The following is a 19,775-nucleotide window of genomic DNA, read 5'->3' as shown; positions in this document are numbered from 1 at the left end:
TTATTTTAATTCAGTTTAGTTTCACGCTAATTCCATTTTTTTCTTCAATGCCCATTTCTACCAGCGTAGATTAACTTCAATCTCGGTTTAACTTACTTGTTATATCTTTTCTAATTTTAGTTATTAGTAAGAATTTTTTCTGGTAAGAACTTTTTCTATTGGTAAGAATTGTAAGAAGAATGAGAATATCTGAGAGATTAAAGCCTGATCTACAATATGCTTTTTGCTTCCTATTTCTTGCTTTTTGCCTCTTGCTTTCTTGTCTCTTCGCGCACTGTTTTACCGACAATCGTGTTTTTTGTCACGTGTTTCTTGTCTTTTCTGAAGTTCGTCAAATTTTATCTCGGACAACAAAGACAAAGAAACATGTTAGTTAGGTTAAATACGACCACGGTATCGTGGTGAATCGAACATAGTTTGATAAAAAATATGTCTGATAAAGAAAATAAAGCTGAGATACAAGTAAACGAAACTTTTGGCGAATTGTTTGCTAATTTTGTGCAGAAAAATCCTTGCCTTTTGTGCATGACGATGTCTCTCGGCTTCGTGTGACAAAAATACACAAAGCAAGGAAACAAAAAGCAGAAAGCACAAAACAAAAAGCAAAAAGGACAAGACAAAACGCAAAGAGCGCCTTGTAGATCAAGCTTAAAGTTTATCTGCACTGATGGAAATGGACATAGATCATTTGGAACCACTTACATTCTCAGGGCTTTAATATATAATCACTTTACTTCGTAAACTAGAAATAACTCTCTTATTTTAAATATATATTCGGTAGATAATCCCAATTTATATTTGTCGTTATTGTAAAATGCCAAAGCTAAAGGGAGAACGTGATGAATAGATTTTATAGAACGTCCTGTTTGTTTTTCTAGAGCCGGGCCATTGTGTGCATCGAGACGCTGCCGCGCGGAGCTGCCCCAGCCCAGAACCAGTTATGAACATATGATTAAGCTCGTTTTAATAAGTTTTTATGTAGACCTTACGCGTAAGGATGTATAATAAAAATAAGTGTTGAATAAACGAGATACGTTGAGACAAATGGCCACCGATGATTTCGTTGCGATGAACATGCAGCTGGCGCGAGTTCAATTATCTCCCGTGTCACGACGCTGTAACTTGAAATATACGTGATAATTGAAGATTAAGACTGAATAGGAGTATAGTTATGATCTAGAAGTGCGAAGGATGATGCTCCGAGGTAAGCAAAGTTCGCCTCTTAAACTTCCCTAATTACAGTCGGGCGGATAGCATTACGGGCTCACGAGATTTGCGATTATTGGAATTACGGTGAAAATCGAGATCGTCGTCGGATGCTAGAATAAATTCGCATTCGTGTGTAAATCGGGATACTTTCTCGAGGAGATTACAGCTTCTCGGATAGAGATCCGCCATATTTCGAATAAAGACGAATGGCCGACCGCGTTTAATTTTCTGATGCGAGCGACGAGGGTCGACGTACCACGGAAGGGCGGATCTTGGGCTCGTCTTATCTGCCAACGTCGTCACCGTAGAGATGAGAGTATGGCTGCTCCATCGGAAACCCGTGTGTAATTTTAAGATCCGAACGAATATTCCGCGGTGAAATAGAACGATAAAAATATCGACTGTTTGAACGAAGATAAAAGGGATAACCTTTTATCCCTTAAGAAAAAGTGTTCCAATAAATTAATTAGTTATATCAGTAACTGATGAAATATCATAATTAGTTTATTCGAACACTTTTTCTTAAGGGATTGGTATGTTTTGCTTCTTTTTTTTTGCACTTATTTTTAGCACTTTTATGAAGGCAGCGAGATAAATTTTATATAGGGCAGACTGGGGCTAAAAGTAACAGGGGTAAGTTATAACATTTACATTAAAAAATATTATGAACGAGATAAAAGCGTAAGAAAGAGATGGAAATTCGTAACGACTGCCATAACGAATTTCTATCTTCTTTTTTTATACTTCTATATTTTGTTCATTACATTTTTTTTTTATATGAATGTTACAACTCGCCAGTGTTACTTTTAATTCCAGCCTGCCCTATTCATAATCTATACCTTGCGTCCTACAATCCTCATATTATTTTTTAAAATAATATGAAATATCAATCAAACGTAATATCATATCGACAGCTTTCTATTTCTTTGTTAGCTATTACAGAAATAATTGAAGGGTTTTCTACAAAAACCAAACAGGTCCATTTTTTTTTCAAAATCTGGGTTATGGCGCCAAGTCATTCTCTATCAGCGGCCTTTACAATTTGTGAATAATTTTGTTCCGGCAAAAATCAAACAGAAAAACAGAAAATACGAATAGGTAGTAAATATAAAATTTTCGACAAGAACTCTAAACGAGTCTAGAGATTTTTCTGCTTCTTTGTTTAAATGGATTTCTCAAAATATTAATCCTAAAGCCTAAATCTTTGTTTGCACAACACCTCTTTATGTGTCTGGTGAAAAATTATATTATTTGAAATTATCATATTTGTACAAAGGGAAATGAAAAAATGTTTTGTTGTTAAGAGGAACTTGTAAAATTTTGTAAATAAAAAGTGAAAAAGTCATATTGCATTATATGTTAAATAATATTTCCTTCTTCACCTTTTATCATTATTAATATTATAAAAAAGAGAAAGATGCAAAATATTATAGAATAATTAGATAATAAGTATGACATTTTCCTGAACGTTTTTTTTATTTCTTTCTTTTAAGTGAGTCATCAAAATATTAATTGAAATCTAAAACTTTGTTCTTATATCTATTCTATGTCTGGAAAAAAATTATCATATTTATATAATGAACAGTCTGAAGATAAGAAGTTTTTTGTTTCCTGAAAATTTACCTTTTTGGTCTTTGTAGGAAACACTTCAATTCTATTTTATATTCTTCTAAGGCAGACTCTGTCTTAGAATTTAATTTTTGAAGTATTTTTAGGAATGTGAGAACGCGTCGTCATGAAAATGGCGTTATACATTTCAATTTCGCGGTAAAGTCGGCACGCATCTTTCGTGTTTTCGGTTTATCGTTCGATAGAACTGAGTGGGCCACTCGCGATTTTCTCGACAAAGGCGAACACTCGGTATATATAAGAAGGGAAGATATTAGCCCGTCTTTTCCATCCAGTAGTCGTCACCGTGGAGACGACTGGTGAGCCGTGGATGTTTTCCTGAATTCTCGATCTCGGAGAATCTGTCTCCTACATGGACGGGCGAACCCTCTCTGGAATCTAACCCACCCTTGCCGGAGGATCGCAAGGACGAGGGTTGCCGGCGAGGTCTCGCCTGATTGGCGGCCGTGGACTATCGACCAACCCGAGACCAGCCCTTTGTTTTAGCCACCACCCTTGGCGGTATCGAGGGTATCCAACTTAAAGTCGGGTCATTGAACATCCATGAGATTTTTGGTCGGTTTTATGAAATGAAAAAAAAAGGGAAAATCACATCGGGAGAAAATATTACGTGATTTTTGTGTAGTCTTTCAATAAGTAAATACTGTTAACTATCAATCTGCTTTTTATAAATTAGCATTCTTAACTGTTGAGAAAATAATATCACAAAGATGATATTATATCAGGGTATATTACTGATGAACAATAAAATACAATAACAAAAATATAATTTAATCAAATAAGAAGCAGGCGAGCAGTTTTGTATTTGCCGGAGAATCGTCGAGAATTGCGTGTAAATATCTGCGATTAAAGGGACGATCGGCGATCACGTACACAAAATTGCGCGTCAACGTTATAGCAGAGCGCATCGCAACTTGTATTCTCGCTCGCGGATCGATGATGCAGCACGTGCTATGGCCTTGTAATACACTGCGTTCACCTGCATACCATACGTCCCTGCTGCACCTCGGCTGCTTAGCATAATTAGTGACTGATGATTAACAGGCGTGCATCAGCGCCGGCTAATGGCTTAATTAATTCGCGCGTGCTAATATTGTCTCGCCGCGGAGATCGGCCAGGCACCTCGCAGTTTCTGTTGCTCCAATTTAAAATTACGCACTTGCCGTCCTTCGAAGATATCATTTGTCATATACTTTGCGCAACCCTGATTCTCTAATGCGAGAAAACACCAAGAATAAAGAATGATAAACAAATTTATCAAAGTTTATTAATTGATATAATCGTGTAAATTTGATTATTTTCAGTAGATTCTTTGTCTATGATGTCTTACATTGAAAAAAGTTGTTAATGATTAAGTTGTTATTTGAAAAGTTGTTAATTTGATTAAATGCATATATTTAATTCGTAGTAATTTCTTCGGTTCAATCATTTACGTATTTATTCATATATATATATATATATATATATATATATATATATATATATATATATATATATATTGAATTTAATTACATAAATATACATGAATAATATACAGTGTGTTCCGTAACTCACAGTAGAATTGACAAATGAATAATTCTGTATGAAAAAATAAGTCGAAAACACTTGGGATAAATTTTTTTCGTACAAAGCATCACTTTTAAGATAATCAAATTTGAAGATTATTATGAAATATAAAATATTTTGTAAACTATTCATTATTTGATGAATAATTTATGAAATTTTATATTTCATATCAAAATATGTCAATTTCTAAAATTTGATTATCTTAGAAATGCCATATTACATGAAAAAAATGTTTATTTAATTTTTCTTGTAAAATCACTGTGTCCCCGGTTGTGCCATCAATCATGGATCACAATGTACATTTAATTTAAATACATAAATAACTGATTTGACACAAGACTAGACTCAAAACAATTAAATTAAACATACCAAGATAAGCTAATTTAGAGCCGACACAAGTTGTTTGTGCATGTGTGTACATATAAATATATAATTATTCGATAATTATAATTAGCAACGTATATGTTTTGGTCTTACGTTTTGGATTATCTTCAGTACAAATAATTACAAGTTTAAATACATTTTATAATTATTAGAATAGATGCTTGGTCAATTACACAATTGTTTGCTGTAAAAGTAATTCATATGATAGCTTGTTATACGTCGCGTTTTTTAAATTCATTATATCCATTGTAATAATTGCGGTTAAAAAGTAAAATTAAAACATAATATACGTCATAGATGCACAAAATGTTGTGTAACGCAAGCGAAAGGTGTTGATAGTTCGAGCTGAAGTGGTTTTTGCGAACAATGCAGACATATTTATACACATACATACACACACGAACAACTTGCGTCGGCTCTAAATTGGTATTATCTTGATATACAATATCTAATAAACGCTTGATCTAAAGAAGTCATTACGAATTGTATTTAATCAAGTTAACAACTTTTTCCAGTGTATTCAACTCTTAAATATTGATTCTTTGACTTTTCTGCGGAAAGCAGGCAATTATCCAGCAGTTTAGCGTGTCCAAGATTCATTTTTCCGGAATGTATCCGGAATCGGATTACGATCGATTCTCAATACGTTCGCGTTTACATAATGATGATCGGGGAGCGATGGTGTATTTCGTACACGTCACACAACATGATCGGCGTGGCGGCTTAATTAACATCGGCATTATTTTAATTGGCCGCGGTTGTACATCGGATACAGGCGTCTCAAACTGTCCTTGGTACGCACAACGCGCGCGGAAAAACACATTGTACGCGCACGCACGAGGAGTATTGTTATTGTTAGATCGGTAAAAAAAAAAGGAACGGGTGGAGAAAACGCAAGAGAAACCACGGGGCGAGGCCGAACGGCGCAGCTTAGCCGTCAATCAGCCCTCTCTCCCTTGCCAAATTACTGTCAAACGCAATTAGAATTGACGTGGAAGGCCGGGGCTAAATCAAAATCGCGAGGTAAACCCCCCTCGATAACGATTTCAATCCCGGAGGCTATGCTCAGTCGCAATTTTCTCCCGCCGCTAATTAATACACCTCGTATCGTACGTCAATTCGACAGTTCCACCTCCTCCCTCCCCCCCTCTTCCGTGCCACCCCCTTCGTCCTTCCCCTCCATCCCCGTTCCGGTCTGATATACGACGACCATCGGCGAAAAAGAGGAAGCTATATTTTTCGGAGGTATTTCGATGGTAGCGAGCGCGGGACGCGAATCAATATCTGCGGACATATTAATGGAGATGGACGCAAATTTGTTGCGAATCGATAATTGAAAAAGAGTTGCGCATATTAGCCGCGGCTGCGTGAAGGGATATTGCGTTGCGTGTACGATGATGTTTTCGCCGGAACGCTCTCGGAGTTAATAATTTTTTTACGGACTCTCAAACAGGATCGTAATAAAACCAACGTGTGAAGTGCGGCTCTTTTATTCTAACGTATAACGAAACTAATAAAATGGGAAAAAAAAATTTTTTTCCTAATATATTTTAATGAATTCATACAGATGCGAATTTTGCGGCGATGGCGGCGATACTCGTGAATGTCTTTGCAATATCGTTTTGCTTTCCGCGGCTCCCTTTTATTTGTCCCGCTTTTCTCCTCCTTGCGAGAAGTCGCCGGGGATGAAATTGAAGTCTCGCGAAGGTAAATCTCGCGCATGGTCCATGGCCAGAATTCTTTTTTCCTCGCTCGCCCCCTTTTTCCCTCCGAGGAAGACGAGATCCTCTTTAGAGGTAGAATGATATATATTAAAGAGATGCTTTTTGGCAATAAACAATCGGGCAACGAGGGTCGGAGACAGTTAGGTGGGGCATTAGGGTGAATTATTCTGGCCACCCAGCGTAAAAAGACCGATGAATCACGGGAGTAACGGGGTTCTTGCTCTCTCGATGATGTTGTATCTTGTCCTACGGCCTCTTAAACTCGACCTTACGACGGTTCCGTCCCTCATCTAAAACCTAACACGCTCGTTCCTGCCACTCATCCTCCTGCTACCCAATACGATAATGTGAAATACTTTCCACCTTCATTTTCTTTTAATCTAATAAATTATCTTTGAATATATGTATAAAATAGGAGGCGAAATTGGAGTAAAGACTTAATGCCACATTTCATAAAGCGAAGATAACTGCGCGATGATTAAGTGTAAAAATATAGCTTCGCACGCAATGATATGCAATTTATGCGTTCACCTTTTTTTCCTTTTATTTTGACGTGATAATATAATAAAGAAAACTTTTACCTTCGCTCGTAAAACTTGGGATTTCTAGGCATACTAAATGCGCCATCATTCCCAACGCGACAGCTGCAATTGCTGCTGCGATCCAGCAGCAGCCATGCCTCTCGTGCATCCACAAATACGCGCGCGGGATGTAGTCGTGTATAGTCGCGAGCGCTGCGAGTGCATACACACGTACCTACACAGAGGCGCGTACGCACGCACACACGTACAGCTGCCAGTACCGTATTACCCGGGGTCGGAACTTTTTCATTACGGTAAGAGCCGATTGCATTTTTTTACGTCTCCCAACGACGGGGTGTCCAATCTGGAGAATCGCGTGGAAGGAGGGCCATCTAATCACGTGTTCCTGGCAATCGTGTCCTGCGTCGATCCTCGCCACCCCCGCTTCTCGAGCCGCCGCCGCCGCCCTTTCATCCCCGCGCCAGCGTGTCCTCATCCTTGGACACAATCCTCTTCTAGAGAGAACGGAGAGCCTTTTATTCGACGGCTGTAGGGGCGACTGGGACGCGATCTCTCGATCTCTCTCTCGTTTTCGCGCGTTTCCTCTTCTCTTTCTCTCTCTTCATCTTCACGTGATCTCCTTTTTTTTCCCTTTTTTCTTTTTTTTTGCACCACACAGACCGCCCTTTCACTATCCGGGGACGCCTCTTCAATCGGGCTTAGCCGCCCGGCGTAATTAAGCCGCGATTGAAAATTAATCATCGGATCGATTTCGTGCGTCGGCGTCGCTTGCGATTCCTCTTCGCGGAAGGAACGATAAAAAGAAGCCTTCTCTCCTCTTCCCTCCCCCCACCCTTCTCTTCCATCAGCTCCCATGATATCAGGGCGAACGCCGGGAGCCGGATGAAGGTGAAGGTCCTTTGATCTCGCAGGGCATCTTTCCCTCTGTCTCTGTCTCTGCGGGACGCGCAGACTCCTTGCGCCAATTATCTCACGCCCACGAGGATCATTATTTTTGCGTTCCATCGGCTGTGGTTTATTTCCTATCGCTTTCGTCGCGTCTTGTTTCCCCGCGTAAGAGGATTTGCGTGACGATCGTGACCCCGTAGCTCCTGAACGAACGACGGGCAACTCGATGTGTCAGCGTTCGACGTTAAAAATACGCTCATTAAAAAACATTGGTACATTCTTTTGATATGTCTGCGAGGAGATCTGTGTATTCGGTGACAAATTGCTTCTCTGCTTTTCCACTTCGTGATTTATTCCATTGTTGAATTATTAACCCGGTAATAAACACGTAATAGTATTTTTCACATCGCAGCGTCATAAAAATGAAGTCACGGGAATTTTTTTTATTGATGTTCGAAGATTTCGAGACCCAATTTGGACAATGAAAATAAGTCATAACTTATACATATATTCATAATACTGATCTGTTGAAACTAGCTGGAGTGTAGAAAACAAGCGATTGTTACAAAATCATTCAAGGAAGAATTTATAGTATAAATTTTACGCTATAGTATAAATAACATGAGTTTGAATAAGATTTAAATTAAAAAGTATTATAAGCTAAAAAAGCATTAACATTTTTATATTTGAATTATACAAAACAAAAAGTTTATATCATGCTAAATTTTTTTAATACTCTATATAATTTTTATAGTTGTATAATATAATAAACAAAAATAATAAAAGTAAACAACTCTTAACAATTTTGCAAAAACTAATACAATATAAATAACTTTATGATAGCGACTTAGCTTTATTTCAAACTATTATAGAATGAATATTATATATTTCATTATTTTCTATGAACTAGTTTCTTTACGGAACTTTAAATATACAATCCCAATAAAAATCCATATTATAAAAAGCATTTTATTAACTAATTTCTTCATTTTTTAGAAATATTATAGAGTAAGCATAATATACTGTTTGATGCGCTTTTTCCATTTGTTGAATATTTTCTTGGTTCCTCTTTACTTTTTTCAAAAAATATTAATTAAATCATACATAATGTCCTTAGATATTAATTAATTACAGGATAATTGGTAATCTTTCTGCAAGATGTAGTTAATAACAGTGACTTTTAGGTGGAGTGTAAAAATCAGGCAATTGTTTACGCAAAAAAATGAGATAACTATTCCCGAGTTAATAACATATAATCCTCTTTCGTTTGAATTCTTTAGAAGTCTCCTTGTAATAAAGTTATTGTGTCCGTCTTTACTGTAAATATTATATTAGTTACAGTTCACTTCCGGTTGTGATACGGGAGACATTACAATACGGGAAGAGATTTTATTATCCAATTATTTTTTCCGTCATCAACGTAACGAGGCCGCGGAGAGATTTTTCATGCTACATCATTATCCGTTGTCGCATAACTTTGTTATTACCCGTCGATTCTAGCACAAGTTCAATGTACCTCGCTATTCTCGCGTTTACTTGTCTCACGTGAATAATCAATCGAATTCACCTATCCGGAAGAGAGAATCGAAGCTAGGGGATCGGCTGACGATAGAAAGAATTAAAGACTCGTCCTTGTCGGCAGTCTTCCAGCTCCGAGCCGAGCCCGGGGAGCTCAGACGGTCGAGCGAGCCTCAGTTTCCTCTTCTTCCTCATCCTCGCGAAATCCCAATAATCCGCGATGAGACACAGATTGAGTCCATGGACGGTGGAAAAAAGCACACGGAGAGGAGGAAAGGAAGAAGAGGGGGAGAAGGAGGGGAATGAGGTGGGAGACGGCATGGGAAAGCGCGGTGTGCCGGGAGAGGTAGAAAGAAAGCTACGTGGCGGGAGAAGAAAATTGGAATCTTTCTGGAACGGAGGATGATAAAATTGCGGATGGTCAGGTGTTACCGTAATCCGGATTGAGACGAGCTGCGGCCGAGTGGTACATGCACCTCTCACCGCTATATAACGATATATACGTATGTATTGTACATGAATCTACTTCGCTTCCCTCGTGCAGCATCCACCGATCTCATCTTGAAATGTCAATGTACCCGACTCGCTTTCAATTATAAAGAAAAGCCGTTGTATTTTATCGGAAATGGCAAACCTGTTCAATTTCATATACGCTTTATTTTAAAACCTTGCCCAACGTTGCACCGTCTCGAATATCACTCCAATTCTAAAAATGTCAAGTTAATATATTCCTCACAAATTTTGTGAGAGGTAAATTAAAAGTAGAAAGTAAGATAAGGAGATACGTATACGTATGTATATACACAAAGAAGCAAGAAGTAACCGAGGAAATAAGATTTGCATAAAAGGAAAGAAACGCGGAGAAATGTGCCAATCCGTTATCGTTATTAATTCGAGGGGCTTCATTATTGTCGCGGATGCGTGCAACTTTAATGGCGAACGCATCAGTGGACGGTTGTATCGCGGCCTTTGACAAACTCGAATCCGTGGGGGAACCGATCCGTGTAGACCGATTTAAAAAACACGACCGACCGCTAACGGCCCGCGATTATTTTAATTCAGCCAGATAGGGCGAGCCCCGAGAGCGGGACTCGTAATTTGTTTCGAGATCGTATCTTCAAAGTGGCTCGTAGTCAGCATGAGGGAGGGGATTCTCTCTCTCCGGTGCAGGATGAGGAATAGGACGTCCTGGGCGTGGGTCGTCCGCCCCGGGAGAAGCCCGCATAGAGATCGTCGGCAGAAGGACGAAAGGGAGGAGCCCTAGGACCGTCTCAATCTGTCCACTCCTCGTAATCACCGGCGAAACAACCCGGATTGGCAGCCATCCCCTTGTCTTCCAGTATTTACTTCGATATCCTGATTTCCCCACTTTTTTTTTTATTCTTGCGAATGTAACGAACAAATTTTTCAAAGTTTGGAGAATACTTAAATTAGCTCGGTCAAACGCTTGAAAGAGATTTTTGAATGTTTTGTTTTGTAAAGAGCTTATAATTTTAATTCTAAAAAAAAAGAACGTTCTCAAGAAATTCTGCATTTCTGGAATTTAGATATCCCTCTCTACTTACAATTACTTTATCTTACGAATTTTCAGACAGAACGGCATGCGTGGTGGAAATAGTTTTATCTTTTTTTATCACTTGTTAAAATTAATCTGTGTTAAACTAATTGTTAAATATTAATTTTATGTATAATAGAGTTACTCTGATATTATAAGCCGCACTAAAATTTTAACTTAATTTATCAAGTATCATGTTTAAAAAGAAAATTAATTATATTAATAAAAATGTTATATTATCTCTACTATTATAAAAAGAATTACGAAATAAAATACGAAATATTTAGTTTTTAAAATTTGAAAGTTAAAAAAAATCAATTTTCCATATGTCCCATGTCGTAGGACGTGAGATATACGAATATTCATGTGTAGGATACATGCTTATAAATAAGTCATAAAATGATATAATAAGATGTGTTTAAGAAGTTTATTAAGGAATAAGAACGCTGAATATATAAACGAAATAATGATAACGCAAATGAAGAGGTTAATACGTGCAATTTGTGTGCTTTGCACAGGCGCAAGCGCTACCTCCCAATCACAGAGCGTCTGTACTGCGTTATTAATCCCGTGCGCTAAAAGTGCTATATCCCAAACAGATACCAAAGAATACCAGACATCAAAGAATACAAGTGCTTATAAGCACTTCTATTTTGTTGTATTCCATTCCTCTACACTTATCACGAAATAACCGCTAAGCTTTTTATATTTTTTACAATAATTATTTTACGTTGTTACAATATATGATTGTGTTATTTACTGCGTTAACTAATTGATTCAATTCATTATACTTTTATTAATTTTGACAATAAAATACTGAAATCACAACACAATACTAATATGACATAAAGGCACGTAACAGAGTTCGTGTAAAATATTCTTACTTCTTTTATTTTTTCCGACTTCTGCGGCGTAAATACTGAAGTTACCCTATGTTAAGGATTATATTGTAAAGAGAAAATAGTTTTGTTTTATTACTTTTTTAAATTAATATCTATAATATCGTTTTAATAATAAAATAATTATAAAAAAAATGATTTATTTACACAAAATAATATCCCTAATATAATTAGTGATTTAAATTATATGTATATATAGCTGCAATTAGCGCACCACAGGTTGCGATTTAAAAGATGTATCGCATACAACGCAGTGGTTCTCTATACCGTTCACTGAATCTACATTAATTCGTTTCATTCTAATAATGTCGCAAAAAAAGTTTCTACACGCTGAGAAAAGAAGTTGTTAATTTGACTAAATTTTTCAACTCGATTAAATATTTTCAGTTCAAATATTTATGTATTTAACTTAACTGCATATATATTTAACTTAAATACATAAATATATAAACTGAAGAAATTTAATCAAGTTCAAACTGTATTGTATTGAATTTTTAGGTGAAGTGGTGTGATTTAGGAACAGAAGAACAGAATACTGTATTTCAAAAGTATGCTTACAGATATGCTTCTTAAAAAAGCTCTTCTCAACACACTAGAATTTTAGAATATTTTCACAAAAACCTTTAAGCATTTGTTGCTGGTTAAACATTCTCGAAAAGTATTCTCGAAATTTCAAAAGATATCCATCGGTGCACTTTTTAGCTACCAGACTATTCTAACTACGCAACATATCACGATTATACGAGAGGACTTTTTTGAGGAAACTTTTTCGCGCGTTTTCTTCGCGACCGCCGCCGTGATCATACGAGAGAGGACCGGGAGGTCAGGTCCAGCACGCTCGTTCCCGTATCGTATATCGCACATATCGCGTCGAAGGATCGGTGTAAGCCGGTAGCGCGGCCTGTTCCCCTCTACGGCGCGGATGCAGCGGCCCAGCCGCAGCAGCCGTAGCCACATTCGATGCGCACAATTAATATCGGGCCGTATCTCCGATCTCTCATTATTACCTGGCGTCCACCGATGCATGTGGGTGTCAGTTGTTCCCGTAGAAACCAAACGTCGCGCGTGTGTGCGTGCACGCGGCGGTGCGGTGGTGTACGCGCGTATTGGTACCGGCTACCGTACACCACGGGACACCAGAGTCGGCCATGCATCACCCTAACGAGCCGGGCATCGCGTGCCGATCTGTATTAAGAATTTATAATCCTCTGGACGCCGGAGAGCTCCTAATGTCCCTGCCGAGCGCGAGAGGTATTTGCCTATACGCCCGCTCGCGCGAGCGATCGCGGCGGATACGCGGGAGGCAGGTCCCTCCGGCTGCTTCTCTCCTCTCCTGGACACACGGAACAGGTGGGCACACCCACGTCGAATTTTTCCCATGTGCGTCTGCCTGGTAAATTGCACGTGATTCGGGCGTGAATCGTTGGATGGAAACAGTGTTTTATGCCAGTAATATTAAGATGTACGTATATGTTTTAAGATGTATCACGTTGAATTATTTTAATCATGCGAAGTTCCAGATTTTATTTTGTATGGATAAGAAGACTTGTTTCTTGCTCAACTTTCTCAAGCTATTAAGAGAAATATGTCGATTCTTTATTTCTTTTTACCTTACAACTAGCTATTTCGCGTTACTTAACAGCGTTATCCAATACAGTCACGTACATTTTCTCATACATGCTTAATGCAGAGGTAGAAAGTAACTTGTAAGTTACTTATAACGAAGTTATAGTTAGAGTTACCTTTTTTTGTAACTTTGTTACTTTTTTCCATTTGTAACTATGATTTAACTTAGTTACATTTTTTTAATAACTAAAATAATAATTACTTTACATATTTCAAATTTATTATCAATTTAATGTAATTAGTTTGATCTCAAAGAACAAATCATAATCAACTTCTAACCGCTTATAGTAAGCAAGTGTACTCTTAAGAAAAAGTTAATTGATGAAATATCAGTTACTGACATAATAATCAGTTTACTGAAACACTTTGTGAGTCCTTTTTTTCAAGGATGGCACACTGCTGTGCATTAAATGCCGTATATTGGATGCAAAGTTGCTAGAAATCGGTCGCTGCAACATTACTCACTAAGAAGCGTATCAGACTAGAGATTGAGATGGAGAGTAGATTGAAATTTGATCAATTAAAGCAAACTTCACTAAACTCGAGATTGGTTTTCTTTCTTTTGATTGGTTAAATTCTAATCCAATCTCGAATCTCAATTTCTAGTCTGGTACAGGCATAAGAGAAGCCACATAGCGTATGTTCCACTTTACACTCGCAACACTCTTGTATAATCGTTTCATCCTTGTTGTTTATCGAATAATTGTTTATTAAATAAGGACAAATAAGGCACGCGAGCGTTGCGAGCGTTAAGTGGAATGTGCCAAATTCGTGCACGCTCAGCCTTACAGCGTCTCTAAATTTGAGAACATGTCCTAATGTAAATAAAATAATTGAAGATGGTAGAAATGTAAGAATCTAGTATTTAAAATAGCAGTGCATTAAAATATTACAAGAAATTAACAGAAATGTAGCCGAAAAGTAACCTTTTCAGTAATCGTAACTAAGGTACTTTTACAAAGTAACTTTCCCCATCCCGCTTAAATGTACATATAACCAGATACAAAATCTGATCTTCGAGATACTGCATCGCATCTAGACCAACGTTCGAGAAACGCGTTCCGATCTCGCGCTTCCTTCTGCTGCCTGCGGAAAGCGCGAACGTGCGTAGCTCCCAAAGACACGAACAGCATTCCGGGGCTAAGCACATATTAATTAGGCGGCATGCCGGCAGGAAGGCATAACTCCTTTGGGGATGGTTCGAGGCCGTTGCACGACGTCGGTCGTGCCGCGGTTTCCGAGTGTCGTGTTACCGTACCCCTGCACTCCTGCACTCCTGCTACGCGGGCAGGGCCCGGGCCCTGCCTCTCTCTTCCTGTGCGCGTCCGTAGGACCCGCGGGTGGCCCCTAGTGCCGGCCGTACGCAGTCTGGGATCTAAGGCCCAGTACGTGGGCTCTCGCCGAGGAAGAAACCGAGCACGACGCTACCGCCGCATTAATAACACTGGTAGCCACTCATATGTTAAACGTCCACCCTGTTATGCTCGCCACCGCCACCGCCGCCGCCGTGGCTAGTCTCACAGTGGCAGTCACAGAGAAAAAGAGAGAGAGAGAGAGAGACTGAGTGAGTGAGGGGGGAAGAGAGGGAGGAAATGCCGTGGATGCGACCTACCCATCGTAGCGTACAACTCGACTGCGGTTCTCGCGTTTGCGATGCAGATCAGGCGCGTTTACTCAGCTCACTCTTCCGGTAGCTGCGTTTACGCCGAGAAAGATCGGTCTGAGCGTAATCACGCAATGAATCAAATGGGCGATCTAAATTTTACGCATTGAAATTACCTCTCTAGAGATATTTTTAGATCCTTTCTCAGATCTTCTGAATTCGTTATATATCCCTGCTTATCCTGAAAACCTCTATTTCATTATGTTCATTAATTTAGTTAACATTCGTAGCGATGTTCTTTAGGGCTTTAATTCATCTATGCATTCGTACGATTGCGCTAAGTCCGCGCTAAAAATAAGTCCAACAACATCTTACAAGCCCTGAAATATTTCTGTTACAGGTATCAGTGGCTGGAGAAAGCACGTTACGTGACTCCGAGACGTGACTCGAGATCGTGAAGAATATTCTTAAATGAAAATTAGAACGATACTCTCTGCATGTATATATTGTTAGAGATCATGAGATTTCCACCTGCTTTTACGAAGCACATAATAATTGTTATTATTATAACTACGTATAAGATCGCGCGCAATTATCGTTACTCAGCATCGTCAATTATCATTATCGCACCTGCAATAAGTGCTGGGCATTTGAATAATTCATGCTGCTCGCTTAAAAGCATTTAAGCGCGCTGTTCTCTTTTTGGTAGATCGGTATACATAAATAAGAGAAAGTTTCTAGAAATACGAGAATCCAGATAATTCTGTCCTCCGTCATAAATCACATTTACGTCACATTTATAACGCTAATTGCATAATTCTATTAACTACTGATTCATGACTATGCTTTAACAAAATAAAATATTCTTTTATAAAATGAATACGAAAGGTACATCTAAGATAAGTATAAGTGATTGTATAATATGTTTAAGTTTTAAAATAGTTACATAAAATATCAAAAGAATTTTTATTTTTTATTTAATATTTTACTCTCGCCAGCACCCTCCCTTTCTTGAATAATTAAAAAAATATATAACAATATATAATTAACAATATATGATCATAGCAAAAAAATGACTGGAGGTATCTAAATAATTATTTAATTAATCAGTAACAACGTCGAAATTATAGCTTTCCTTAAAGAAACGGGGGATGCTTCGAGACCTCACCGTCTCCTCGGATCCTAGAACATAAATTACGGAAGAAGACGTAACCGCGGTGGGGGTCCTCACGCACCCCAGGAGGAACCCACAAAATCCAGAGTGCTCTATTGTCGATTAATTATCGTGAATGCCTCCGTGAAACTTCAGCGTTGATCCCCTATCTCATTGCTAGCGATTTGTCATTGCATTTTCTCGGGATTTATTTTTGGAATACCTGGCTCGTGGACGAAATATTTTAGTCCAAAGTGCCCCCATAGGATGCAGCTTAACTTAACAAAAAGGCATTACATCGTGTAAAATTGAGATAACGGGAATATTAGACATTCTCAGAACTGATTACTTAAAAAAGTTATCGTTATCGTTATCATAACTTTTTGTAAAAGATAATTTGTTTTCTTTACCCGTTACTAATTTTAAAAAGTAACGCGTTATTGTTATCATTACTTGAAAAGTGATTCATTATTTCTTTGCTATTGTACTTTTTTTGTAATGCTCGTAAGCCATTAAATTTTAAAATTATATTATTTGATATCAATGTTAAATATAATAATAAATATTAAAACTTGAAACTCTATTCTGTAAAGCAAGCTTTTCTTCACAGAAAAAAAATTTGTATCAAATCAACAATTATTGCCTCATATATAACCAACAATATGAAATCTTCTTTAAAAAATTTGATAATCTTAGACATAACTTGCTTACAATTTATTTCTTCATCTTTAAACAAGTCTGTTTAAAATTATTATGACTTTGACTTGTACAGATTTTATTTTATTATATTTATTACTCGTGTTTTTTAGTTTTTTTCCCCTTTTACAATTTTATTACTTGACTTGTACAGCTTTCTACTTTTCATTACTTTTTGTTCTCGTTTTGTTTGTTTTTATAAATTGACTTTCGACACTTTTTGTTTCTAAATTATTTGTAGTTGTTCTCCTCTTAATCTTTACTTATTCTCTTTATGTTGTATTTTGTTCTGTTTTTACCAGATCATGTTCCAAAAACGATATCTATTCACGGTCCTTGAGATTATCATTTAGACTACGGCGTTCTCGACATATCACGAATTTTGTAAGCGGATGTCGCATTTTCATATTCGGTAAGAGATTTTTATTTGTCAACTAATTTAATTCGTTAATTTGTGATGAGATTTGTAATCTTAATGTAATTTATAATGCTTGTTATAGAATTTAAGTTCTTGTACTGAAGAAGACCGTTGATTAAAGGTCGAAACGTTTACATTTATTTGGCATTTGTTTGTTTTTGGCGTACAACACCCAGCACGGCTCCTTAGCTCGTCTTGTTTTATTTGAATTATTATTCATAAGAGCCTTGAAATTGTATTTGTTTTTAATTTTTTTAAATTATTATATTCTTTCAAAAAGATTTTATCTCTTGCGTATACATATATGATATGAGGCAATAAATGTTGATTTAATACTAATATTTTTTCTATGTTTATGTTAAATTTGTCTTTTTCGAATTCTTTATTTTTTAGTATACTTATTTTTACAAGAATTTTGAGTAAACATTTTTTTAAACGTTAATGTCATTATTAAAAATGCTTTGTAATAATCGCTGCCAGTACTGTAAATTTATAGTATATTCATCTTCTTTTTTTTCTTCTTCTCCTTGGTGTTCAATTTCGAACGTGGTGACTCATGATGGCAGAATAAAGTTAGTAATTTGCCAGACCAGATCGCCCGGCCTACACATGTTTACTTTCCTCAATGACATCATGAATTTTCATGGGAAAATATAACACGGTAAGTTCTATCTTCTTAATATATACGTAATGTAAACTATTCAATGTCGATAGTGGTTATCGGAATGCAGCCTAAGACATGAAATAGCTACTGTATTGGAATATTTCTATTTAATCAGGTGATTAACGTGCGATCAGTGAATCTATTGAATAGGTATGAGTGAAAACTAAATTAAACATTACCGTCGTTACCATTACTATAAAAGCGTAACGTTATCATTACAGACAACAAGAATAATTATCGTTATAAAAAAAAAAGTGTAACACACATGTGACTTCCCAACCCTGGACATTTTTTAGCTACACTTAGTTAATTTTGCGCTGAAGCAATTAAAAACTACGAATAAAAACTCGATTTTTTCATTATTGTGAAAGTACCGCAGTCTTCCGAAGAATCAAATCGCGTAGGTGGCGATATTTAAATTCGATGTAGCGATAAGCGATTGCAGGAGACCACCGCGCAGCAAAATGATATTTATCGCACCCCAGTCCGACGACTTTATCATAGAGAGGAGTTTCGAGAATTGCCGGAAGTATCGTCCCAATATATCGATGTCTCGAGACGTGTTCCCCGCTACTGAATACGGAACGGAAGTCGGTAAATTTATGTCTGGAATTCGTTTACATGTATATGGATCTGGTGTGGCGGCGGGTCTCCGCAGTGAGGCAGGTAAGGCTGAGAGAAAGAATAAGAAAGGGGAAAGAGAAAGAGAGCGCAAACGCGCGGTGCAAGGCGAAGCCATCTCTCGCGATGGCATGAAACGATTTTCCTCGTGGTCGAGAAGGTGGTGTTATCAGAAATTGAATATGCCATGAGGAAGGGAGTCGTAAACATACAGAAGAGAATAATTTAATACCTTTCGCGCCGTTCTATGACGCCATGCGCTATTGAAAAACAGCGCATCGCGTTACCGAATAATTACGTCGCAAAATTTACAAATTTATTAAGTTAAATTTAATTATTACGGCTTGGATTAAATATATCATATACACATTGTTACCAATAGAATTATTGTACGCTACTGCGAGCAATAATTCTCAAAATTGCCATATTTAAATAAATAAATCCTATGACTCAATTAGTCACATCGAATAGCAAGTATAATATTAAACTTCGTGAGCACGTTGAAGGTATCAAAGACCCATTCTCCGATTCCCAGCACATTCAGTACGATAGTCGCCTAATCGCTCAATTGACACCGGACGTCGATAAGAATCTTCCTAGACCGCGAGGATAGCGTGCGTTCCCATCGTCCAGCGTCATTACGGTTTATCAAGGATTCGCGTACAAGCTTCGCCGCGAGGTACGGCACATTCCCCGCTATCATCGTCCTCGCCGATTGATTCGACTTTCCAGCGCGCTTTCGAGCCTCGATCGGAATGCGGCGACCACCCCTATGTCGTGGGTCGTCGTGCCGCGCGTTAACGCCGTGTAATGCCTCGCGCTTTGATTAAACGACGGAGACGCTTATAGGAAAACAACGTTCCTATTAACACCGGAGTCGTTCATTAACGTTTACGTCGTTTGCGCGTGTAAGCGCATCCCCGTGAAACGGGCGGAACAGCGCGGCGGCATGACCCAGCACACGCGAAGCCTCCATCGGCGGAGGTGGCGATAATTGCTTAATTGACGGCGGTCGCCGATAAGCATCGCCGCGTGGCTGCGAGATATGGTAAGTGTAATATCTTCGTGAGTCTCTCGCGC

The 19,775-nt window shown here is 37.9% G+C and overlaps 1 protein-coding gene across 6 annotated transcripts in view; it reads left to right on the top strand.

Moving 5' to 3' along the window:
* LOC105197035 (transcription factor Sox-3) overlaps positions 1-16,818 on the top strand; it is a 413,519-nt gene extending 396,701 nt beyond the window's left edge. For 4 of the 6 annotated variants that reach the window (XR_005575582.1, XR_005575583.1, XR_003269041.2 and 1 more), the window contains one exon: positions 879-1,045. Coding sequence is in view for 2 of the 6 variants with exons in the window: in XM_026137727.2 (XP_025993512.1) it covers position 879 (1 nt within the window). In the remaining 4 variants the exon portion in view is untranslated. Of the gene's footprint in view, positions 1-878; positions 1,046-15,543 lie in introns of those variants that run through there. The other 2 variants (XR_850796.3, XM_026137726.2) reach the window with 2 other exon arrangements.
* The last annotated feature ends 2,957 nt before the right edge of the window (positions 16,819-19,775 follow it).

The sequence above is a fragment of the Solenopsis invicta genome, chromosome 9, assembly GCF_016802725.1.
Source record: "Solenopsis invicta isolate M01_SB chromosome 9, UNIL_Sinv_3.0, whole genome shotgun sequence".
NCBI lineage: Eukaryota > Metazoa > Arthropoda > Insecta > Hymenoptera > Formicidae > Solenopsis > Solenopsis invicta.
The sequence above is the reverse complement of the archived record's forward strand: the minus strand, read 5'-3'. Positions and strand labels throughout refer to the sequence as shown.